Below are 26,077 nucleotides of genomic sequence, written 5' to 3'. Positions count from 1 at the left end.
AGAAGCAGCTCGTACTGCTGGCTGAACATCTGGGCTTCTCCTCAGGCAGCCTTTCTTCAAATCCGGGTCCAGTGAGAATGCAGCTGGTGCTGCGTTTTTTACACCAGCACTCTGCTTACAGGTTTGTAGCAGGTGGGGATAATCTCTCTTGAAACAGGGGTTATAGTAGAATAGCAACTAAAAAATGTAAAGGAGACGAGTTAGTTGCCACCATTTCCAGACTGAGAAAGACAAATATATGATAACTAAGCATTAGACTTACAAAAGACAAACATGGATATTAGAAAGGACTCTCAGGGGCATTTTAAAGATGAATAAACTGGAATAAAATGTTATGATACAGTTCTGTTAAGTACTAACCACCCTGGTGTTTTTGCCATTTGGGAGCAGCAGAGAAGCATAGGATTTCAAAAGCATACCACAGACTTAGAAACCCAAATGCCACCAATTTTGAGGCACCGCAGTGTGGGAAGAACATCTATCCTACTCTAATATCCTGAGAGTTATTTCATGTGCAAAGGGACTGACGTACCTTGCCAAAAGCAGAACCTGCTGCTAGTGCTTGAAGTTTGTCAGGTGAGGCAGGTGTTGGAGAATCCCCTTCCATTTTGCTGAATCCATGAAAGTTCTTGTGGAATCGGTTTCAAAAATTTGCAGAGGTCCTCTCCTTCCCAGCGCTTCCATTTTGTCAGCAATCACTACACAGTTTCCAGCATCACCCCACCAAATTGACTGAAACCAATTGCTTCCAAAAATTTTCAATTTTTTTCAGGAAGGAGCAGGATGAAAAGTCATTGGCTTTGCCAGAGCTCTCCTCTGAAAAATTAAAACATATGCTTATGGTCCAGGGTTCACGACGCGAACATTGAAAAGCCATTTCTTCTATTGTAGAGGTTAAGGCAGCATCACTAGCTGATCTTCTACGTCGTACTCAAGGGACAGAAGTTGAGACTGCTGACTCAACTGGCTCATCTGGAACAGAAACCTAGGATGCCAGTGCTGAAGAAGGCTCTATTCGAAATTTTTTTTTTTTTTTCTCAGTTTGACCAAAATTTCCACCTGTAGCCGTTTCCCAACCAGCCAGGCTTCATCCTGCTATACAAGATGCAAGATAAAGGGCAATGGCATCAACTGCCTGGGGAGCCCAACCAGAAGTTCTCAAACATCACCATAACACCCATGCTGTGTCACGGTGACATCAAAGTGTGGCCTCTGTCTCCTGGCAAAATGAAGCAGGGGCGGAAGAAGTTACTAAAGCAGTCGTTGCTTTTCATTTATAGAGCTGCAGATGTTTTGAGCCAAGGGTCAGGAAGTAAATAAAATAGTATTTGCATTTCAAATGTCCTGAAAGGCCAGTGCTGCGTCCAGTTGCCTCTGTGAGTTGGTCCCCAGGGAGAAGAGGGAAGGCTGCAGTTTTAGGAGTCGAAGTGCTCCATTCCTGAAGTTTTTCAGTTGGGCACCCATGCAGAAATGTTCATTCTTTGTTCTTAGGTCATTGCAATGCTAACTTAAGGATACATGATCCCAGGTGTTTAAGCTACCTAAACTACTTGGCAGAGATACGTATAATTTCCCCAAGGGAGACTGTTTCCTACCTGAATACATCTCCCAGAGAGTGTAGTTGCATCCTGCTGACAGAGCATGGCCAATTTAACCTATGTCTCTATTTTTCTCAGCCTCCACCATTAGCTCCCTCTGACATCAAAAAAATTTGGCTGGAAATGTACCTGTGACAAAATTTGGCATCTTGGTCCTGATAATCTCTTAGCCTCCATTTTCTGAGTCATATAGTATCTGGTTATTTAAGTGGTAGATAGCAATTATAACTGCTGTCATTGTTCCAGATCCAAGCGGTTGAGCAACATGCTGCTTCTATTTTACCTTGTACATAGTCAAGAGAATTGCCAGTTGTGTTCAGAGTTTGGGGTCTTCATATCTGAGGGTAATGTATAAAGTAGAGAGAAAACAGCTTGATTTTCAGACAGCAATAGTCAGTGGTGACAGTCAGAAACAACTTATTTTGACTTAAGTAAGTGAGCTGATTTAATATGGGAGTCCCTGAGGGGGCAGGTGGATCAGGAGCACCAAGACAACATTTGAAATGTCACTTTCCCTAACTCTGCAGTAGTTGCAGTTTCCCATCAGATGGGGACTGCTCCAGGCTGTGTTTTCATTCCCAGGCCCTTAGTCTATGTCCATTGAAATGGGTGCAATTTGTAACTGAGATTTTGCATGTGGAACTTCAAGCATTACTAGAGGTGGGGCTTGGAGGTACCAGACACAGCAGGAGCTCTGCAATGAAATGGTCTTTTGCTTCACCCACACTTTGGAGAAATGGAAGAGAAGTTCTGTTTTGAAAAAAAAAAACAAAAAAAACCTGAGATGCTCCTTTAAAAAAATGTTCAGAACAAATTCTTTCCTTGTTTAGTGCTTTTCCTTCACACAAGCAATTGAGTGGAACAGAGGAAGTCACGAAATGAATTGCTGTTGTTGAATACGTGTTTTTCATCAATTAATGTTCAGGCTAAAGATTTTACTCTGTTCTGATCACAATGCACGATACTATACAGATGCAAAAAGAAACTTCACTTTTGCTAACATTGGTTGTATTTTCAAACATGGTATGTGTGAGGGGAGGGAGATTACCACGTATGCAGCAGTGCCTCGGCCCTGCACCAGGGTTAGCCCACCATTGCTCTTGATGTGGTGCCCATTATAAATGTTACGGATAGTCCCTGATCTTCAGTGCTTATGCTTTAAAAAAAAGGCTAAAATGGGCAGAAGGTGAAGTTGCTGAAAATTTTTCTGAATGTCTTCAAAGTCACAGACTGCTGTTCCTGCAGCTGCTCACCCTTCATCTCTTGGGGACCCTGGGGCTACCTTATGGAGTGCGGGATTGCTGAGCAAGAGCCTGTCGTAGGAGGGTCCATCCCGTTTAACATAGGCTATGACATGCATGTGAGGCAACCAGAAGAGAGAGAAAAGCTGCAAGGTGGCCAGCGGAGCTTTGAGTGTCATCATGAGAGAAATCCCTGAGTGCCTCTAATGTGACTGGTAGGAGGGTGCTTGGTGAAAGGACTGTCTGAAATAGCCGACATGGGTTTCCTCTGCATATTCACGCTCTGTTCGTAGCATCAGGGCATGGACTCCTGGGTATTTGCCTCGTGTCTGGTGTCGGGGAAGGGAAGAGTAGGGTCTAAAAGAAGTCCTTTGATAGAAGCCACAGAAAGCGGCTGCTTTAATGTAAACTTGAGCGAGAGAAATACCTTGTTCCCTTAGCAGAGACTCAGGGAACCATGCTATTGCACTTAGTATCTAAAAAGCACTGGTGAAAATGATAGAGTTTAAGTCAAGGCTTGTTTGCTGGGAAAAGTGATTCATCATTTGATTCAATAATTTTGCGAAGGGCCTTGCTTACATTTTTTCCTCTCTTCCTCTGTCCCTTCCCAAAGCAAATGTCACCTTCTTTCAGCGACAGAGTGCCTGTCATGATTCTGCACTGGTTTTGGTGATTATTTGTTTATTGGCATTTTATTTGATTTGCAGGAATTAAATCAATGTTAAGGAATTTTGGACCCAAGAACTGACTAAACCAAATTGAATCCTTTAAAAAAATAATTTTGAAATTAGGATCTTTCCAGACAAATAGCCTGAGCTGGAGTTCCTGCTGCATCAGCCTTGGCCTGTCTGTAGCTTGAGGGGTGAAAAAGACAGATTTTATTCAGGCAAGAAATCAGACAACAGTTTGAAGTTAACCTAAAAACTTAGCTCTAATAGCACAGGGGAAAAATGAAGACAAACCTAAAAAAAAAAAAGGAAAAAGAAATGTGGATTGTCACATGAGCTGTTTTAATAAAGTAAGTTATGGGAAATGTGTGGCGATGAGGGATAGTGCTGTCCTGCACTACCTGCAGGTCTGTCACCGTGGGGCTGTTCTCTGGCATGAGCCAAAGCTGCTTGCCAGCTGTTCGTGGCGGAGTTCACAGCTTCAGTATTTCCCAGGGGCCACAAGGCCCTTGGATCCTGTTCAGTATTTCTCCTTGATGAAAATCAAAATCAATTCACCTTATTTTTGAGCGTGCGCATGCAATCAGTGTAATTGAACGGGAGCAGCATTTCCAGGCTGCCATTGTCTCAGCCCTTGCCTACTCAGCTGATTGCATCTGACCTCAACTTCAGAGTTCATCTCTCTGGGCCGAGGAAGCTGCAGTGCGTCACCATTTATTACAGCTGTCTTTCTGCACAGGCTGTAGATGGGGAGGGTTTATTTGCATACTATCTCTGGCCTCTGTTGCTTTTGGAAAGGGCTGATTGTTGGGGGGCTATGCACACATCCCGGGTTAAGGGGAAAGCACTGCTCCTATGATGGTTTGCTGACTCACCTGCTTCCCTGTTTCTTAGGCTGGGGAGTCAGCTAGTAGGATTATATGGCTGTGGTGGTCTCAGGGAAATAGTGGGTAATAGCGTGCCACTTTGTAAACTTCAGCTTGTACTGTATGGTCCAAGTGGGAGGTTGCAAGACCTCTAAGGAAACTGCCTCTCAAAGGCTTGGGGTAGACAGGGCTACCTCCCTTGTTTACCTCCTTTGTATTTACCTTGTTTGTTTGTAATTGTAACTGGTTTTTAGCGCTGAGCCACACAAAGCAAATAGGTTGCAGGTAAAATCTGAGCTGGTTTCTGTTTCTGCTGGTTGTTGGACACCAGTCCATCCTCCAACGGGACTTTGCTCTCACATTTGTGGGCTCCCCACCTGTGTGGAGTCTGAGGACCTCATTCCTGCCTTGTGAGAGAGCGCTGGAGCAGAGCAAGGTTTTTTAAGCAACTAAGGCATTTGTATTGAAAACGGGCGATTAGGAATTGAGCTATTCTGCTGTAAAGCAGGGAACTGAGTTCTGGTGGTGCAAGCAAACCCCTTGAGATTAGCCTGTTTTTTTCCCATCTAAGAGAATGTCAAAGAAAAGCAGAATGAGAGTTTTAAAAAAAAGTAAAAATTAGGCAGATTGAAGGAAACAGATTCCCAGTTCCCTTGAGGTCTAATAAGCACAAAACTGTGGATACAGCCTCCAGCCTGGGAAATCCTTTAGCCCCCAAGTGACGGAGAGTGGGAGGATGTATGCGGAGGAGTGTTAGTTTCAGCTTGCTCCGTTATCCTCTCCCTCTCCAAGCTGTCGGAGACAAGTCATTGCAACAGACAGACCTTCGGTGTGACCCAGCACAGCTTATTCTTTGTCCTGCCCTCCCTTGTTACTCCAACTGCCTTATTTCTGTGTTAGCTATTCTGTGGAGGTTTTCTGTGGGTTTGGGATGTACGACAGTGGCGTGCCTGACCCCTCCTCAGCACACAGCTAGGCAGTGCCCTCAGCCCAGGGAATTGCAATACCATGTTTGCTTCTTAATTCAGAAGGCACAGCAGTGATGCTGAATTAAGATTTGTCCAGCTGAGAACAGAGTTTGGTTTTCAATCAATAGCAGCCTTTTTATTTTTTCTTAATTGGCGTCTGTTAAACAGGGAACACTGTGGCTCACGATGGCAGGACGTGTCAGGAAGGTGGAGCTGGAGCAGGGGAGAGCAACACAAGTGCAGCCAAAGGGAAAGATGTGGTGCTGTGGCAGGAACAGAAGCAGGGCTGGGATTTTACTCTAGGGTTAAGGTGAACTGATTGGGAGGCAGCACTGCAAAGAGTCATCTCCTGCCTCTTAGCCCTCAGTGGCCTTGTACCTGCACTCAGGATCATGCTGGGCTAGTGGGGAAATCTGTGGGAAAGTGGCCACGGCCAGACCACCGTACTGAGAAGCAGCCTGCAGTCAGACTGGCTTATGCTGCCTATGAAATCCCACCTCAGGCTTCCAATTTTCCGCAGAAATGTCTGACTGTGTCCTTTGCATATGTCTGCACATGGCCTGCATCTACACTACTCACCTCCAGCTTTTTCTGGGGACTTGTTCTTCCTTAAAAATTTTGAGCAATTATAAAAAGAAACTTAGAGTCAGATGCATGTACAGGGTGCTTTCCTTCCACCTCTCAAATTAATTCTCCATCTTGCCCTTTGGATAAGCAGTACTTCAGTGGTAAGACCATTCTCTAGAGGATGAACTGGTTTGACCTTGAACTTCTCTTTTATTTTGAATACATAATGAAGTCTTCAGCAGGGCAGGGAAAGCAAGTGATGATAGCTTTGTCCTGGGGGGACGAGTTCAGGCAGAGCGGTTGACTTGCAGCCCATATGGTTGCCTTCACTGCTGGACTTGTAGATACTCTGAGAAGAGACCACGTGCCTCCATATGCTCCCTCTTCTTTCTCCCTCCAGCTAAAACTGAAAAGTCTTGGGGAAAATGCCACAAAGCCTTATCATAATTTCTCAGTGAAACAGGCTGGACAGACTTAGAGTTAAATCTGTGGTTTCTGTATTTGTCATGCAATTTGAGCACTAGCGTATAGAGACTTGCACATTTTGTGTAGCGGTAACTGTGCATAGCTGTGTTTTGCAATAATAGATGATAGTTTCTGGTGTTTTATGACTGCTGTATTCTTGCCTTTGAAGGAATAGGAGCTAATTGGAGACTTCTCTTCCTTCCAGTTGAGATGGCCCAGATTTCCAAAGCGCTGCACCCATCACGATTATGTCCTCTCTAAGCTCTGTGTTTAGTTCAGGCTGCACACAGCATCCTTCAAGGGAACAGCCATTCCACCACTGACTTCAGGGGTCACGCTCTTCCAGAGCTCTTCTGAGTATCTGGTCTTGCAATTCCCTGCCACTGCCCCCTCCTGCCTTTGCTTCAGCTTCTGCTTGTCCCCTGACCTTCCTTGGCTCACACCCAAGGCTCTGCAAAGAGCCCATGCTCTGTGCGGTGCATCCCTTTGAAGTGTGCCTATGCTGCCTCTTCTTCTCAAGCCTACAGAGAGGTGGCTAGACTCAAAAGCACAAACCCGACGTTAAAACCTGCCCCGCTATTTCTGACCACAGTGCACACAGCAAGGAGGACTGCTGCCATTTCAGGCAGCGGCACTGGTGTCAGCTCAGTCGGAATTCACCTTCTATTTGTTGCGTGGTTTCTGCAGAGGGACAGCTGCTGAGCAGCCCCTTTTCCATGGCTAGTCACGTGCTCTGTGTTGCTTTCCAGTTATTGCCCCCTAAGTCTGTGGGGAGTACACCCCACTGGAAGCAGAGCTTAGTGTGTTGTGGGTGGGAATTATAGTGAGAGTGTTTGACTTCAGCTTTTGTTCTCTCCGATAGCCACAAAATTGTCTGTATGCACAATCAAGGCATGTTGGCTGGGGCTGACTTCAGATCATGTCTTTTCTGTTAGTTTAGTTTAGTTTCTGTTAATTTAGACAAAATTACTGGTTTCTCTTAGCAAGAAACCTGCTTAATGACTCAGCTCATCCCCGTTTGCTTGCTGAGGAGCTGAACATCTTGGTGGGCAATAGGGTATCTGCTGAGGCATCTAATGGGCTGACTTTTCAGCTGGTCTCTGTAACAGGCTACCAGGATCCACAGTGCACTTAAGAGCTTTATCATCCCAGCACAGAGCACAGCATCAGCCCCTTCCTTGGGAATCCCATAAGAGACACAGCTGCCTTCCCATTAGTTTCAGACTCTTGTTTCTATATGGTGGTTACCCCCATGGCAACTCTGCACTGTAGCACGTCCATCAGAGCCCAGCCACCCTGCCTGGGGCAACTAAGATTTCAACAGTCTCAGAAATAATGGGGGGGGGGGGAAATAAAATACCTATTCCTTTATGCTGTTAGTTTTCTGGGATGACTATTGGCAAGTCAGACACACACAAAGGCATAAGCCAAGGTCAGAGCCTTGTCATGCAAGTTACTCTTTCTTGCTTGTGGGAGGTTTTGAATTCACCCAGGTGAGGGAGGCAAACTGCTGTCAGGGAAATAGAGGCAGGGAGAAGATAAAGCTGGGACAGATGTAGAGGAGAAGGGAGAAGGGCTGATTGCTGCTGCTCCCCTGTACGATGATCAACTGCTGCTGGTGGCGACCGCCGCTTCTTAGGCCTGCTCCCATACTATGAGTAAATCTCTTATCGCAAATCCCTGAAGTCCTGCGATAGGTGTGGATGGCTGCGTGAAAGCATCTGTCAAGGAAGATACCTGCCCAGGCTGCTTTCCCCAGTGTCAGCAGTGCTGTGGGAGCATGATCTGTCTGCCAGCCTGGAGCAGTAACGTTGTGTTGCATCTTCTACTGACAGGGAAACTTCTTAGAGGGGTTTGATCACCGTGAAGCCATTTCAGAGAACTGACAGCATTTGCTAATGCTGAGCTCACGCAACTGTGTGAGTCACGAGTCGCATTGTGCACTGGTCTCATTTTTGTGCAGCATGTCAAATCAATTGGGAGAAGAAATGCCAGGGCCTGCTTAAGGAAGAGCTGCTGTATTATTTTTTTTACTCAGATGTTTTTTCTCCCTTTTATCTCTTCATTTTCTTAGGTGCGCGGTGACTTTCCTATTTAAGGCTGATTGCTCTTTCAAAACAGAGCCTCATCCATTTGGGGTGTGCCAAGGGTTACTCACAGGGGATGCTCAGGCCATTCCTACCTGAGCACTCAGATATCCCAGACCCATAGCGGATGCAGGTGGGAGAATGGTTCACATTTCTGTGTGCAAATCCAAGCTCTGAAGTGTTTCCCCCTTCGCTGCCCAAGCAAGACTCTCAAGGAATGCAAGAAAAATTCTCCCTGAATTAAAAATAAGTCAGCCAGGCATATGGGATTTTGCAGCGAGAGATTAAGCTCTCTTTCTATAGCTTCCTCACCAGAGTGATGAAAAGCAGCCCAGGCTGATCTGTATTAGTCCTGCATGGAAACACAAAAGGCTCAGAGAGTAAAACATTCCCAGACCCAGTGGTGAGCTGAAGTACAGACCCTGATCCACTTTGCTTGGAAACCTCTGTGTCTCTGCCCTACTGTCCCCCGGGAAACTCCATGATTTTGCAGCCAGGCTCAGAGGCCTCTCTGAAAGGTGTTGGTAGCATTAGAGAAACCCAAATGAAAACTCAGTGAGCGCCCAGCCACAAGTCCCCATCCCTAGGAATAGAGCAGGCTAAAGAAGAGATGCCTGAGTAGCTCCTCTGGTTTTGTTGGTGGCAGGCAACAAAACATCAGGGCTCAGGAGAAATAGTTTTCACCTGAGGAAAAGGTAGGCAAGCAAGGGTCTTCAAGAGGCAGGAGCACACTGCTGGCAAAGGCTGGGTACTCACAATGATCTTTGCATTTTCTTTCCTCCAGGAATTTCAGAGAAATCCTTATTTGATCACAGATGGAGTTAGCAGATTTGATATCAAGCAAGGAGAAATAGGTAAGGTCATATTCCTGTTTTGGAAAAGATTGGCACAAAGCAATAACCTGTGATTGCTTTGCTATGTTCTGAGTGCTTGGTGGGAAGACATGGACCACGGTAGCTGCCGTAAACAATCAGTGCAAGTCAGTCCAGACTCACACAAGTCCACACACAATTCATTGCAGTTATTTAACAGGATTCCCAAATGCAGCAGCTCTAATCCCTGTTACTTATGTATGGCACCTGCCCTCTATGTATATAAGGATAAGCATAGAAAGGGAGGTCCAACTGAGATCAGGCAGATGCTTCAAGTACAATGATCACAGTTCAGGGGTAAGTAGGCACAGCTCCAACATGTGTAGGACTGAATTTTCTTTTCATCCTAATGTATTCCTCTGACTCTCAGTGTTTTCTTCCCTGTGGATATTTCTTTCCATCTTCTCTCATCCTTACCCAGACATGTGTCTGCACCCTGTATAGGTTCCATCTTTTTCTCCTGGCCCGTAAGCATGTTTGTCTTTGGGAGCAGCTCTGCTCCGATAAAGAAAGAAATATCTTCATATTTCTCACCCCACTGAGAGGTCTGAAGATTTCCTAAAGAATGTTCTAGACTGCAAGTCTCAACATGACCACAAAAGACAGGAGGAGCATGAAAGTAGAAAAGGATGGCTGGGTAGCATCAGGGTTCCCAAAGGACATTGCTGGTGAATACTGCATAGTGGTTCAGCATTTTTCAGGAGGAAAGGGAGACAGAATAATGTTGGTTTCTCTTAACAAGCTGGTGCTTAGATGTTGACATGTACTCACCTAAAGAGTTAGTTATGGTCCACGACAGTGAGTAACTGACTGAATGCACTGGATTCTTCCCTCCCTTGAGGTGACTGCTGGATGCTGGCTGCCTTGGGCTCCCTGACACTGCAGAAGCAATTTTTGGAAAATGTTTTACCAAAGGACCAAGGATTCCAGGATGATTATGCTGGGATTTTTCATTTCAGGGTATGTAATCTCTGCTGTATTGGTACTGCTTGGGCTTGGCTGGTTGGATTATATAGGGGTCCAAACTGCAGTTCCAGATCTTGAAATCCTTGAATGCTTTGGTTCTTCAGTGCTGACTCCCAGTTCAGAATTTTGCAGAAAATCCCAGATTTTCTAATGATTCCTTGTGCTCCAGGTGGTGCAATCACACTTCAGGAAATTTGAAGCCCTTTTCTGAAAGTTATGACTCCAGAGGTACAGATACCAGCTGTTCAGATAGATTTGTGTACATATATGTTTTAGATGGCATTTTGGTGTCTGCTTTGATTTGGACAGTTTGTTATGGCTGTCAGCACAACTGTGCTCTTTATCTATTTGGACTCATTTTCTGTTTCCCCATATACTTCACCTTGCCTTTCTAGCTCGTGGAAATGGCTTGAAATTACAAATCCTTGGAGACAGATCAGAGGAACAGGCTTTTGATATTTTGAAAAGAAGTTTCTTTCAGAGACAAGAGCAAAGCTTTTTAGTAAATCTCACTTTCTACCAACTCTTGAAATTCTCTGAATCTCCCAGGAGGGTGACTGGGATAGTAACTGGCAGGCCCTGCTTGCTTGTATCTGAATCTACCAAATAACTTGTGGGATTAGAAGCACTTGCAGTACCATTAAGCTCCAGAAACTAAACTGGTTGTAGAAAGAATCAGTATATACTCGGCCATTCATCATTCCCTTTTTTTCACAGCTTTGTTTTGTTATATGCAGTTCAGTACCAAGCAAAGAGCTCTGGCAGTGGGACTTCTTTCACCCCCTGGAGCTCTCATGGAGCAGCACCAGGAGGATTATCTTGTGGGCAGTCTAAATTTTGCTCCATTCCTTTGCCCCTTGGAATACCAGATGTTTCTGTCTTGGCCCATTTCCAGCATGCAGAGGTGCACTGTATAAGATAAACCAGCTGAAGGGACACCACTCTGCTTAAAACACATTAAAAGGATGCAAGCTAGATTGTCTTTCGTGAGAGCTTTGAAAACATTAGTTAGGAGCAATCCTTAAATCTTAAGCAGTATAAATACCTTACAGTATTTGAAAATGTTTTCCCTGTCATCTCATCTGCAAATCAATGCAACTGTTTCTGGCTTTCCTTGAGCAATAAACCCCTGAGAAAGCTACTCTGAATGGAAATGCTTCTCGGCAATGCCTTTCAATTATTCCATCAAAGATATTTTACTGCCATCCACAGGCTAAGCCACCAGTCCTCAGTTCAGTGAAAAATCACAAACAAGGCATATCATATGCTAATATAAAAATTTTAGCTTATAACTTTTTTTCACCCTTTTGGATCTGGAGCACGTTGCCTCTCAGGAATACAAAGGGCTGCTCCAGTCTTCCTGCACAACACTAGCTGTTTGGCTGCAAGAATTAAGGCTGTTAAGCACTTCATCAACTGTAGTTAAGAGAGGTAACGTTTTTATCTAGGCAATAATTACAATGATGTTATTTTACCAGGAATTAAGTTAGTCTTGTGTTTGTGTAGGAATCACTTTCTCTGCCATAGAAACTCTGATGCTTGTGAGGCAGGGTGTGCCACGCATTGTGACAGTAAGCAGCAGCAGCTCAGCCTGGGAATAAAACAGAAATATCCTGCAGGGACTACAGGGGGTTATGGCACAGTTCATCAACTCAAAACACGGAGGATCCACCCTGAGCGTTAATGCCCCTGCTCTCAGGAAGAAACTGATGAAAACTTTAAAGGCCATAAGTGGTCAAGACCTCAGTTTCAGGATACATCCAAAAGGTGCCTTCTAATACCATGGAAAAGAGAGTGGTTGAAAGGCATGGGATTTCTCCTTGCTCAATTCCAGAACTGGATTTCTCTAAGATCCCTGTCGAGGAAGGGGAAAAAGGAAGCAAAATAACTACACAGTATGCCCCCCCCCCGACCAGCAGCACCCTAGGTGTGGTGTTGTCATCTTGCAACTGTCCATTTCTTTTTCCTCCTCTTCTAAGCCAAGGAAAACAAAGTCCTGATTTAAAAGGCTCACCGCTAATGTGGAAATGAAGAGCTTCCCTCTTTGAAGCCTGCCTACATAGGGATTCTTTGTTTCACTTACTATCACGTTCCAATCTGCAGTACTTTAAATCCTGAGGGTATAAAGACATTTCATGAAGCCGAACTCTCAAGCCAGAAGGTGAAGGCATAGGGCCTCTCTGAAGGCACAGGGGGGAGAATGGCTTCTCCTGTACCACTCTTGCACTCCCAGAGCATCCTAGGACTTTCCATGAGGTTTCTCATTCCCACTGCGGCTTTTCCCTGTCCTTGTGAGCTCAGATGAGACCATGATCTTTAAGTCTGTGGCAGTCAGGACAAAGCAGCTCTCTTTACCCAGCTGAAGAAAAATACAGTGCTGCATTCAGAAGGCTTCCAAGCTTGAGCTGCCTACCAAAGGTGGCCAAGGAACTTGGCTTTTGGAAAAATGTCACTCGGTGTGTTTGGACTGCATTAATCCCCACAGCCAGTTCCGTGTCGTTATCCTTGTTTACCTGTTGTGTTTGCACATGAAGCACCATGGGGAGGTGTGGCTGGACATCACACCTTTTCTCCATACAGACCTGCTGCCAGGTGTTGACTGGTGACAGGAGGGCATGTTAGGTGACTTAAAAGACAGCTCATTTTGGACTGTCCTTTTGCCTGTGTCTTTTTTGGGCAGAGGAGAGCCATCGGCAGGCTTTTCCTCAAACCTCATCCTGCCAAAATCAAGCGGAAGGCTCAAACCACTCCTGGAGCTCAAGTTCAGAGAGTCCAACCCTGCCACCTCCTGCCGCCACTAATGTAGGGAGTGAAAAGCTGGGGTGAGGCAGAACTTAAGTAGGATCAAACCTGCTTTTGGCTTAGCAGACTGTAAGCTGCTTTGCTGCTGGGAAGATCTGGTCTTGTGCTTTTCTAACAGAACAGCTCATTTCGGGGTTTTTCGTTGACCAAAGCTGTTGAAATAAAATCATGCTAGACTAAATCTATTGCTGGCATACTTCCACTGGAGTCCTTAGCATTATTGCAAATAAGAGCTTGGCCTCTTATGATTGCGAATCATGCTAAGCTACATTAATCTGCTAATGACTCTGGAAATGGCTGCTTTAGTTCATCCCCACAGATCTCTTTCCCTATCTTCTCCCTTGAAAGGTTTCATCAGCTGGATCAGCTGGAGAAACACCTGCTCTGTCCACATGCTGGAGAGACAGCCTGTGTCCTCCTCATCTATCAAGGAGACAGATAACACCTCAAAACAGTCTTTAGTCACTACATGGTCCCTGTCCATGACAGCACGTCAGAGTCTTAATTGAAACACAGAGGAAAGAAAATCTAGAGACTGGATCATGACAGAGGCCCTCTGGCCAAGAGCTGTGCTGCAGGGGAAAATCCAAGTGCAGCTGAGGAGTGAGGCTCACTGAACCATCTGCATGATTGTTCTTTATCATCTTGAATGCTTGCTATCGCCCAAGAATATTAGCATATTTCCCATGTTGAATCTTTCTTCCCACTGATTGCAGGACTATTTATATTTCCAAATGACTTCCCCTGCCACTGGGAAATCCAGCCACTTGGTAGCTTGTTTAACAATGTGGACCATTAGCCTGAAGTAGTTCAGGAGACAACTTGCACATATCCATGTTTTAGATTAATTCCTGTGCTATTTCAGGAGGCTGTTGCTTGGCATGAATATTAGCTCTTAAAAGAGACTCATTCTTTTCTCTTTCTTCTTTTTTTTTTTCTTTTTTTTTAAATTATATTTCCAGTTCTGGCAATATGGAGACTGGGTGGATGTAGTGATAGATGACCGACTGCCATTCCTAAATGGAAGATACCTGTCTGTACACCCTCGAACGTCAAATGAATTCTGGCCATCCTTGCTGGAAAAAGCATATGCCAAGTAAATATACCTATTCTATTCTCCCACCCAGTGCAGAATGCTTTCTACAGGTAGTTTCACCCTCTGCTTTATGCAAAGCACACAGGGAGGAGTTCAGGCTAACAGCGGTGTATGTTGTGCTGTGCTTATGCAAGGAACTGTGGCTGCATGCAAACACAGGGCCAACATAACCTGGAGATGTTGGTCTCAGGCTGAAGACCTAAATGTACTCAGTCCAAGTCTGGGACGTTAACGCCTGAGGAGTAAAATGAACGGGGCAATGGCTGGTGACACAAAAGGGGCTGGGCATCTCCTCCTTACTTTAAGCAGACTTCTTTTGCCTCTGTTTTTCTTTCCATATTTTCCTCTGTTTAAAGCTGCAGACTCTAAGCAGGGATTACCTCTGTTTACAATCACTAATCAGAGATCATGTAGATATTTGGAGCCAGCAATGAGAGGAAGCATGGCTGAAGAACATGCTCAGGCACAACACATGCACTCCTGTGAGTCTCTGGTCAGCTCTCACTTCACACGGAGAGCTCTGACTCTTGGCAGAGGTCCCCAGAGTACTGAAGGGTTAATAAGGATTAACAAAGAGGTAATAATTTTTTAAAAATCCTCTGAGGACTGAAGGGATCAGAGTGTGGTCCTTTAGCATCTGTAACATTGCCCATTATTAAATATGCTGAAGAGAAATTCCTGTGTGAGGGGTAGTATGAAGGGCTGGAACTTGGTACGCATGCCCTACGTCAAGCTGGTGTAACATTTGCAATGCAGTGAAGAGGAGCTGGAGAAGAGAGCTAATTATTTTGGCAGATTTGGTCAGGAATAAGCAAATGTTAAAGCAGCATCTGAACGACTCAGGAGTAGGATGCATTTTGCCCTGAGATATCTCAGAAAAGTTGACTCAGGATTCAGTATCAATTTGCTGCATAAGATTTTAATTACAAAGCAAACCAAACCTCTATTAAATTAAAGTTGCAAGCGATGCTGTTTATGAGATTCCCGTTTGAGAAGTTTTTCCCCAGTGCCCATGACAAATTCTTTTCATCAGTGTAGGACAAGGACAACCCTTCAAAATACAATTAGCCGCAGACTTCATTTGATTACATTCATTAAATACAGCGTGTATGGTGGGGTTTAACAGCATGCTCTACCTGCTCTAAGTACAGCATGTTCCAGCTTATTTGCTGTCTCAATAAAAAGCACACGATAAAAGCAACAAGGACTGTGTTGGCAATATTAAATTATTATCCTATTATTGCACTCCAGCAGAGTGAATTGGGAACAGTGCTGAAAACTTATTTTTGTCTTGCCTTGGGAGCATGGGCAAATACCTTCACCTCTCTCTTCTTCCTATTTCTCATTTGCAAAAGGGACACTGGCCTTTTTTTTGAAGAGTCATGACAAAATACGATGTAGAAACTAACAGTTCAGCCATTTGATCCGAAACATCCATTTGAACTAGTCACCCTTGGCTCCCTGTTCAGAAGAAGGAAACTGGATACTTCAAGATGAGATGCAGCTCATCTCCCTAAAACATCTGTGTTGGCATGAGATGCACCTTATTATTTTTCACTGTCTGTAAATGACTCTAGACAGCTGCCTCAGATGTGGGTGAATCCATAGGAAAAGTCCCTCTTTGCCTCATTCATTCCACAGGGCATGTGTTGTGTCTGGCCACGTATTTCAATCACGTTTCCTTTCACTACCTGGCCCCGTCGTCTACACACCCCAGGCTCCTCCCATGCTCACTGCCTCGATGTACGTGTCCATTTTGGAAGCCATCGCTGTACATTGCTTGTTAAAACACAGTGTAAGGACTAATTAACTTTTTTTTTCCTCCCCTCCCCCCAACAAGGTTTCGGGGCTCCTACCAGAACTTGCATGGAGGTTACCTTTCTGATGCTTTAATAGACCTCACAGGTGGCATCCAAATGCAGTTTTCGTTGAAGGATCCCCCTCCTGATCTGGAGGAGATACTGAAAGCAGCTGACAAATCTCAGTGTCTGATGGGGTGTAGCACCTCAGGCCAGGTGAGTCACAGGGCCAGTAGCATGCCTTTGTTGGTTTACCATGTCTACGTAAAGGTTGCTCTTTTGAGTGAAAAAGGAAGTCCGTAATCATTCCATGCAACAGTTACAGTTTATGGATGCCTGAAGAGATGTTGGCAGCAAAAAGTAGGTAAGGTTATGCAGTAAGAAATGTAGATGGAATGGTCTGTCAGAGAGGGGTCTGTGGCTTCTCTCCTGGTTAATTCCACTATGACAGAATGGTATCCTCTTGCAGCAGGGCTGATTTTGGCCTCATAGCTTTGTGTTCGATTCTAGCAAGGCCAAAATGCACCTCTTTTCTGCAAGAGGGTGCTATTATCGCATTGTGATTTGCAGGCTACCGGTATTAATGCTGGGAAGTTGCAAAAGGCTTTGTGATGCTCAGCAAGTATCTTGCTAAAAGGTTGCTAAGGCTTCCCTTACAACACGTAAGGGAAGACTGCAAAGCATGTGACATTGCTCCTGTAGTGCCTGGTTCACTGGGACTCGAAGCTCGGCTGTTGCAAACAAGCCAGGGACTAGCCCCTCAGCTCAGGTGGCTGATACTGGGCTGTGGGTGGCAGGGAAATTCTGCCAGTGACACAGTCCAGATCATTCTGCAGTTGCAGCAGCTCTGGACCATTGAAGAACTTGCAAATACGTGAAGACCTGTAGTTTTGTTAAATTTACTGGCCTGCTTATGGCTGCAGTGGAAACAATAGTCACATTCCTCTGGAGCCAGTGTATTTGAGATACTGCTGTAGTCAAAACCAAGTTGCTTTTTCTGCCGTGCCAAATGTCAGTTCTGATTGCTGATGGCCATACCTTTGTAGCGTGGCAGAGAGCTAAAAGCTGTGCTTTTTCCCTTCGGCAGCTGAGGAGGAACATAGAGTTGAGGAATGGGATTGTACAGGGTCACGCCTACACTGTCACAGGAGCTGTGAAGGTAAGATCAAGGACTTGTTCCTGTCTGGTGGTTTCGCATTGGTGATCCACTACAGGGCAGTCATGCTGCTGTTCCATTCAGAGTAATTTTAATTAGCTTCACCCTTAGGAGGGATTGTTGAAAGCACATAGTTCAAATTCCAGGAGATGGAAGGATTCTGCCACAATGGGAAGAGGGAGGATATCTGAATCCTGTAATTTTTTCTAACGGAAAAATGCAACTTAAATTCACTTTTGTGTTGGGACACTTCAACAGCAAATACAGCATTTCTGGGGATATTAATACCATGCCGACTCTTAAAAAATTCATTTTTCTGTTTCAAATGGGAATAGAAGCACTGGCTGAAATTGTGGGATTTGTCATATGCAAATCTACATTTGTTCAGCTCAATCCCAAGCTGCCAAAAATCACTGTGCGAAAAGTAAATAACTCAGTGGTTCAAGAACAGTATTTCTCCATCTTTTAAAGCTGTTCTACTCATGCAGAACTTCTCCTAGCTAGATATTAATATTGCTGATCTGCAAACGGGACTAATTTATCACACAAATCAAAAGAAATGAAGGATTTTTTACAGCCAGAAGTCAGAACATGGCTTACCTCACTAAGCTGCAGTGCACACAGGGAGAGTTAACAGTGAGCAGGGCCAAGAAGGAAACCAAACAATGTCTATGCTATCAAGCAAGATAGCTAGAACACATTTTAATCTCAGAACGTAAAGTACTTTGGAAAGGGGATGTGTTTTCCCTAAGCTATTTTCTTCCTTCTCCCCCTCTCTTTAACGGTTTCGTGTATGAGCTTGGCTTTGGTTCATAGCCCCTCATGCCATGGCAAGCTTGGTGCCGTTATCATAGTCTGGGTGCTTCTTCTCGGAGGATACTTGCTCGTGGCCAAGAGGCTCCAAAATGGAAGGATGGGGGTTGCCAGGCTCCAGAGAAGGCTCCAGCTGGCTCCCTCCAAGACAGGGGTGGGAGGATCCCGAATCCTATTGGAGAGAAAGCAGGCTGTTTCAGCGTGCTGCCGCTCGTGATTAGTGCAGGGAGGCGAAACAGTCTTTGCCTCACCTTACAGGAGTGCCGAGGCACCCAGGGGGGTGTCCTGTGGGGAAATGATTTGAGGCTGGCCAGGGGCTGGGACTTTGCCTGGGAAGAGACTGCCATGGCCTTTGTTTCCAACACTGCCTGTGTGCATAAGGAGAGCCAGAAACAAAACATTTGCTTCTCCTTTCCGCTTCCACCATTTTGGCTTCACTGGCGAAAGTGAGCTGCTTCTGGCTTAAACCAGTGACAGCAAGCGGAGAAAAGCACCAGAAACTCCAGCTGTTGGAAACCGCAGTACTGTAGATATAGAGCCACAGATTCTGTTTATCATCATCTCTCCGTGCTGACTGTCGACATTCACTCCAGGCAGTCTGGTGACCTCGTTCCTCAAAGTCTCTGCCTTTGCTGACTCACAGAATCAGATGTGCAGAATTGGGCACTGGAGTTTCCCAAGGCTGTTGAAGTCATGCAGTGTGGCAGGAATGCTGCTGCTTCCCTCTGTGTCAGCTGTTCACTGTCCTCGGAAGAGCAAAATGGGCACAGTTTTCTCCCACACCTCATTCCTTTACAATGTAGCAAAAGGCACTGATTTTTAGCTGCAGTCAAATGAGATCAGAAGTTAAACCAGGTCTCCAAGGTATAGAAGAAGATCCATTTTATTACCCATCTCTTCAGTGAGTATCACAATTGTAAAAAGCAGTGACTGAGTTTATTTTACTTTCCTCTTTACAGATACGCTACAAGAATGGCTGGAAACATATCATCAGGATCTGGAATCCGTGGGGCCACGGGGAGTGGAAGGGGCCCTGGAGTGATGAGTATGGTCTTAAAGCTTTAATCTCATAATGAGAATCACTCTTTTATAGGCTTATTGTAAAGGTCCTCTGCCTTGCATCCGTTATAATGAAGCAGACATTTCTAAATCAATTCATTATAAGCGTTATTTCCATCTGCAAAGCAACTGCCCACAGAAATCCAATCCAGGGAAAACTAATGCAGCATTGGTTTTATATGTGCTCCTCACTAGGTCTAGCTCAGGCATCTTTTTGTCTATGTGTACATTTTTCCCAGTGGGTAATTCGAGACAAGTCATGGATGAAAGAGTTATTACCCGGAGTAAGCTCTGGCCGTGCCCCTAGATGCTGGCTGGCTGCTTCTATTGAATTCTGCAGCAATCATGCGTCCACCTTCCTGCTCCTTCTTCCCCTCCCATGAGTCCAAATCTGGGAAGAGGATGGTTAGCAGAGTCCATGAGACTAGGGCATATTTTTATGCAGTATTGAACACAGAGAGACAAACAGGGTCCTTGGTTATTGCAAAGGTAAAGTGCCGCTGGGTGACTTGAACTGATCTTTTGGATCCTGCATGCAGCTTTGGGATGCAAGGACCACTTTGCTGCTGTGTGTATAAGCTAACTTCTCTTTTCTGAGGAAAGGAATGATACAGAGGAAGACTGCAACAGTGTTTTGTAAATAAATAGATGTTAGTTTTCCTGGTGGAATTGCATCAGTGTTATCCTGACTAGCGAGATGTTCATGTGTCACTTGTACATGATTTAATAGCATCCCACCTCTCCCTGTTGCTAGGAAGACTCACAACTTCACTGCTGAGAAAAGTCAGGCTAGCGTGTTGTGTCTGGATGGGTTGGCGGGTGGTGCAGACATGCTTAAGGCTGGGATAATAGCTATCTGCTCAGACAGCATCCTCCCAGTTTTTGGAAGGGTGAACTATAATCCTAACTGTAATTGAAATGTCAGTAGAGCGCGTTCACAGGTAAGCTGCATAAATCAATAAATTATAGATTCACGCTCTGTTTATTTATCTTAAACTCTGCAGAAAGTACAATTATCACTTAATTATAAACATGCTGCTTGGAAGCAACACATTTGACTGGCTAATGTGCCCTCTACATGTCAGTGTAATATCAGCACTATGCCTTGGTACCTCACTAACCTCTCCAGCATGGGGACAGGTGACCGGGGCTTGCAGGGCAGAGGCAGGATTCGCCATCCCAGGGTGGGCAACCTGGGCACAGCAAAGGTGCAGAGCTCTGTTTGCTGGCCTTGGCTATGAAGGTATTGAGCACAGTCCTGTTCCCAACATGCGGTTTACTCACCCCTCCTGATCCCTCATAACTTAACGGGCTGGTTAGAGGAATGGGCTGGCCAGAGAGATGGAAAACTGTGCCTCACATCTGCTTGTTGCTTTGTTCCTGTTTGCAGCTCTCCTCAGTGGGACCATGTTGAGCCTAAATGCAGGGAAGCCCTCCTCAGAAACAAGGATGATGGAGAATTCTGGTATTTCCCTATCAATCCTCCTGTCTACCGGGTTTTCTGTTCATGTTCATTATGAAAAAGAGTCATTTAGGCAGTTCTCTGCTCTTAGTAATGGCTCAAGGCACTGTGTGCTAGCTGTGTGCGAACAGCAAATTGGAGGTTGTCCTGATCCCATGGTTTCAGAGGAAACAAGACCTGGAGAAACGGAGCTGGCCAATATTAAGTAACAAGCTGGTGAAAAAAATGAAAAGTGAGAGAAGTAGAAATCCAGCTTGCTGAGGCCTAGTCATTTTGTCACACTGCCTCTCCCCTAAAAGCGCCTAGCTTGAACCTTGGACTGGCTGGTGCTCGGAGGGGACACGTGGCCGAGCAGGTCATAGAGCTTGTGCACTTGACCGCTCTGCAGGTGCTTGTGGTTTTTCACTGCCTCTGATTACTCTCGGATCCAGTTTAGCCATGTATGAGCAGTCCTTTAGAAAAGGTATTATTATTCAGAAAGTGCACACTTGCCCCACAAGGCTCTGAGGAAAGCAAGGGAAGAGCAGGCTGGTGTGAGATAGACACTGCAGGCTTGAGAAAAGCGTGAGTGTGGGGCAAGACACTGCAGAGGGACAAAGCAAGGTAGAGTGGCAGAGATGTGCTGGAGATAGCAGGACTCCACCTAGGTACTATTGAACATGTCCTGTAATTTCCCTGGGGCTTTAGGTGCAGTTAGGGCAGCCCAAATGCATTGAGAGCTGACGACTTCTGCGCAGTTTCAGCCAGCTCAGCTACAGCCTGCAGTGCTCCTTGTAATCCCCCTTTAAAGACGTGGGGAGTGAACGTGAGTACCTGGCTGGCGTCTCAAACTGAAAGGTGAGATTTTCTCCTTCTTTGCAGGATGTCCTGTGAAAACTTCCAGGAGCAGTTTTCCTGGCTGTATATATGTAACAGTACCCCAACGTTTCTGGACTTTGAAGATCAGCACTGCACAACGTGGTCTGTGGAAAGGCACGTCAGCCTGTGGAGTCCAGCCCTTGCCACAGGCAGGAACAACTATTCCCCAGGTAATGAACGCTCACTGCAGTCACTGAATCCTCTCCTCCTCTCCACTGGTGCTTACAGTCAAACATTCACTCTGAGCACTGAAATGCAGAAATATTGATTGCCAGTTGTTAATGCCTGCCCTTTCCCATTACAGCACCTATCAGCTGGAGAGGCAGAAACAAAGCAGCAGCGCTGGCTGCTGAGTTAAAGCAGGACACTTATGATTTAGAAACCCTGAACTCTTTAAATCAAAATCTGCTTGTCTATCTTCTTTCAGTCAGTTGCAGTAAGTGTTACTGGGGACCTCATCAGAAAGTCTGGTCTGGCAAATATGTAGCTGATTTTACAGAGTGAGAAATACTCGCAAATTAAATGGATATGAAATGAAATAATTGAGCTAGAGAGCTCTTTTTTCAAAGGTAGAAAGGCCTTTGAGCAGATAAGACCATTGGTTTTACTGCCTGTGCAAGGACTTTTCTGGCATTGCAAGCTCCGATTATTATTAGTATTTTAAAAAAAAAAAATTGTCTTTTTTACCTTATCTTAATTTATCTTACTTTTTTACAGATGCATTACTATTTGGGTTTTGTGTTTTTAACCTAAGATGGTAGCATGTGGTCAGTGAAGGTGCTTCTTTTTTCTGGAACGCTGACTTAGCAGCAAACAGGTTTCAGCTTACAGGTTTCAGCCTCCTCCTCATAACCTTCATCTCCGTGTCTCAATGGGTGCTAACAACGCAATGCCTGTGCTGCTGCACACCACGGGCACTGAGACCGAGCGAGGAGGTGCAGGGGCTGAACTGAGAGTGTGTGGGCAGACCCAATTTCCTTGGAGCTGTGTTTTCTACCAGCCCCCTAGTAAAGTTCCTCTCCAAGTACAATTGGGCTAAATTGCAGCTTTCGAGGCCACCCAACACAGCTACATGGCTTAAAGTCTAGACTGGTTTAAGCAGATTCTGCCATCTCAGTCCTTTTTCCCCAATTTGGCCATTTTACTTCTTTCTTATCAGGGATGCTTCCTGTTAATCAAAACCTTGGCCAAGAAGAAACCTTTTCCCTCTTCTGCTCAACACTCTGTCTTGTCCACCACAAACATTAACAGGAAGGAAGGGGAGGATAGCTTTGGACTTTTTCTGACTCTTTTTTTGGTAATTTTCTTTTATGCGTTCGTGCTCTCCAAGCTACAATCCTTTTCAGCTCAGCCACTGGGTCAGGCAGCTGATTAAGAATCACTGTTTTCTGCCTCGGGGCAAGTGTGTCATGTAGGTGAAGCAGATGTAGGGGGGTTGAGAAATCTGCATGACTTTGCCAGAGATTTCTGGAATGTGCAATCAGTTTAACTCCAGATGCCTCAACTCCTACTGGCAATGTAGAGACTACAGTGCTCTATTGTATTGAAAGGATCTTGGAGCAGTAACTACCTATTCCTCTGGGTCCATACAAGCAAGATCTTACACAATAGGCTACTACTGGGACATCTATGTGGCTACTATTAATCTATTAACACTTTCTCAGCAGGTGCAGTTTCAACAAACCCTCAGTATTTTTTCAAAGTGCCGGATTATGACCCAAAAACCTATAATGTAGTCATTTCACTCATGCAAAAACATCCTAAGGATATGCAGGATGCAAAAAACCTGAAGATTGGCTTTTTTATCACCATGGTAAGCACAGTCAGGTATCATGTTGGCACTGTTGTTTTCTGTGTGGCTTATTATATCTGTACATGGAAGCGAAAGACTGAATTGTCTTTTAGGCTGTAAAAAGAGAGCAGTCAGTATTTGGAATGAATTTCTGGATGCCTTCTATTGTAGAATATCGCAGGAAAAGTAGAATTGGGCAGGCTTAGTTTGCTTTATTCATGTCTTAAGAGAGGAAAGGTTGAACTTTTAGCTCTGAGGCATCCCAAAATAGCCCTGGGAAACTCAGGGAGTCCCGAGGTTACAAGATGTGCCAGGAAAATATCCTCTGTGCCCAGCGGTACTTGTGACATGCCTTGCTGGCCTGGCACAAGGCATGACAGCCAGCCCTAACCACAGCGCTTGAATGGTACTCCAGGTCTAGTAGGGAAGCGAACGGCCTCTTGTTCCCCAAAATGGGCTTGTCTTGCTCATCACCCATTTTCTACCACAGAAATGCCATGCAAAACACATTTACAAATACACAGAAGGCTTTGCTCAAGATCAGTGCAGAGGTAACCTGCTCAGATACCTGGGACCACCGTTACAATTTCCCTGTTTTTTTTTTTTTTCTTGGTGACTGTCCAGGGAGCTGCCATTTCAAGGGCAGTTGTTGTCAGAGCATTACCAGACTTACTAAAAGCACAATTGCTAGTGCAGATGGATGCTAGCCTTTTCCAAAGTGTTTTTACTGTTGGCTGAGGAGGGTGGGAGGGGGTTGTTCTTAACCTGAAGAATAAAAGGAAGCAAAGATTGCTATGACCCTAACTTCACATTCTCCTGATCACTGGAGAGGTTTGCCCTAGTCCCAGACTTTGAATAATTGATAACAGCTCCTCATAAAGGAAGAGCATGGCTTTGTAGCTCATAAAAAAACAGTGTCTGAAAAATAAAAGATGTAATAAAAAGAGCATCTCTCCAGCAAGAACTCACTATCCCTATGCAAGGAGATCCTCTGCCCAGTGCAGATATCAGGCCTGCAGGACTCCATGGGGCCAGGTGTGCCACTCGGAAAGATCTGCTGCTCCTCGAAAATGGGGAACTTGCTCCTTCCAGCATCCTCATCAGCTGTCCCCCAACAGTCACCAGACATGGAGGTCCCTGCATGATCTTCCATGATGCGTGTCCACCTTGATTGGTTACCCATTTTAACAGAAATGACCCTCACTGGGAAGTGATGGCATAGGCGTTGGGTCCCTTGAAAAGAGGTTGTTTAATCAGAAAGTAGACTAGGGGACAGATTTGCTCTATTCTTGCTTTATATTTAAAATTTCATTCTTCCCCTCCAGTTGATGCTCAGGTGCATTCATTTAGTTTTTCTCTCTCTTGGTATGTTCCCAGAGATGGATCAAATTTGATGAGTATGTCAAGTCTGGATGACATGGGCTGTCAGCCCATAGCTCACCTCAGGCTCAGTTTGGGCTTCTGATCCTAGGTGATCTCCTACACAGGAGCTGAAGGGCAAGGCCAGAACAGACCATTACCAGGGGCACCAGGATTACTGTGGAGCACCTGGTTCCCCCTGAGGGAAAGGGGACAGTTATGCTGCTCTGTCACACCATAGCTTTTAGTAATGTAATGACATTGTTACAAATCCACACAGCAGATTATACAGAAAATATTCTGCCATGGACACAGCTGGTATTTTAACATGAGAGCTGGTCTACCAGCTCCTCACAGCCAGCCCAGTGTCCTGCCCTGGTAGCAGCAAAAACCAAGTCCAGGATCTAAAACCAGGGTAGGTGTACAGTGCTGTTCCCTGGGTTTATTTCTCAGTGTCTAGCCTCAGTGCCTCAGGGCAGTCAGAGGTGGCATCTTTGCATAAAAGTTTATGAGGGGTATTCTCTGCACAAAGAGAGTGCAATTGTGAAGATTCATGTGGCTTCAGCTCTTCCTCCCTGAACTGCTTTCACTGCCATTATTCATTAGCAGTGTCATTCATTGTTCAGTACCTTTTGAGATGCATCAAATTGTTGCTGTGAAGTAAAAAGAGTGTTATCCCTTGGCAGGATGAGAGGGGAATGCAGTGCAGGCAAGGATGCAAACCACAATGGACATATCTGATAGCTCTAGGAAGCCTTTGATTAAATATAGATGGGGAACACTAATACGTGGCTGTGAGGGAAGTTTAATGTTGTGTGATAGAGCTGAGCAATGCATAGAGGCTGATTCTTATCTCACACCGGTTCTGACTCCATTGAGATATTAATCTGCTGCTGCTTTTTACCAGAAGGAATGTGGAATGAGACCCCAAAGTAAAAAAAGGATTACACCATTTATTTCTTTGCAGCACTGCCCATTTCTATCTGCTCAAGATCCGACCCATAGTACTTGGCAGTCTACATACCTCCCAGCCGTCTGTAACAGTAGTCATCTTTTTTTTTTCTCTCTCTCCCCAAATAGCAGTTTTATGTTATTGTCTCCCAAAGGCATGGCTCTTAAATAACTCTGCCATGCTGTATAACCATTCTAAATGGAATTTATACATGCTGATGTATTTTGGGGAATATGTTTAGTAAGGGTTTTTTATTATGCTATCTTTACATGTCATCATAGTAATAGCTGTTGCATTATATTTGTTTCATCTCAGCAAAAATAATGGAAGAAAGATCAAAATATTCTGTTTTCTTGTGACACTTGCTGGAAGGTTTGGGTTGTGATTCCTGAAGCATTGTCATCTGGGTGAGATGCTTAGTGAGCTTTCTGACCTCTCTGAGTCACGCTAGATGTCAGGGAAGTTTTAGTAGGAGTATTCATCCTTGATTCCTTCATGAAGTCCAGTCTGCTTAATGTTAATTGAAGTTCTCTTCAAAGCCACTTACATTCATTTTGCCTTCTGTTTCTTTCAGTTTTTCCACCCTTGTGCATTTTTGATGTGTCCTTGAAGAAAGTCTGTCACCTGGATG

The 26,077-nt window shown here is 44.9% G+C and overlaps 1 protein-coding gene across 5 annotated transcripts in view; it reads left to right on the top strand.

The window, feature by feature from the left end:
• Positions 1 to 26,077, top strand: part of CAPN13 (calpain 13) — a 73,289-nt gene that overhangs the window by 28,575 nt on the left and 18,637 nt on the right. For 4 of the 5 annotated variants that reach the window (XM_030035260.2, XM_030035262.2, XM_030035259.1 and 1 more), the window contains 9 exons: positions 9,245 to 9,314; positions 10,174 to 10,292; positions 14,063 to 14,196; positions 16,037 to 16,211; positions 17,083 to 17,154; positions 18,924 to 19,009; positions 20,414 to 20,488; positions 21,347 to 21,513; positions 23,008 to 23,156. In XM_030035260.2, coding sequence (XP_029891120.1) covers positions 9,245 to 9,314; positions 10,174 to 10,292; positions 14,063 to 14,196; positions 16,037 to 16,211; positions 17,083 to 17,154; positions 18,924 to 19,009; positions 20,414 to 20,488; positions 21,347 to 21,513; positions 23,008 to 23,156 — 1,047 coding nt within the window. The remainder of the gene's footprint in view (positions 1 to 9,244; positions 9,315 to 10,173; positions 10,293 to 14,062; positions 14,197 to 16,036; positions 16,212 to 17,082; positions 17,155 to 18,923; positions 19,010 to 20,413; positions 20,489 to 21,346; positions 21,514 to 23,007; positions 23,157 to 26,077) is intronic. The other variant, XM_030035261.2, reaches the window with a different exon arrangement.

The sequence above is a fragment of the Aquila chrysaetos genome, chromosome 13, assembly GCF_900496995.4.
Source record: "Aquila chrysaetos chrysaetos chromosome 13, bAquChr1.4, whole genome shotgun sequence".
In the NCBI taxonomy this organism is placed as follows: domain Eukaryota; kingdom Metazoa; phylum Chordata; class Aves; order Accipitriformes; family Accipitridae; genus Aquila; species Aquila chrysaetos.
This window is presented reverse-complemented; position numbering and strand designations above follow the sequence as displayed.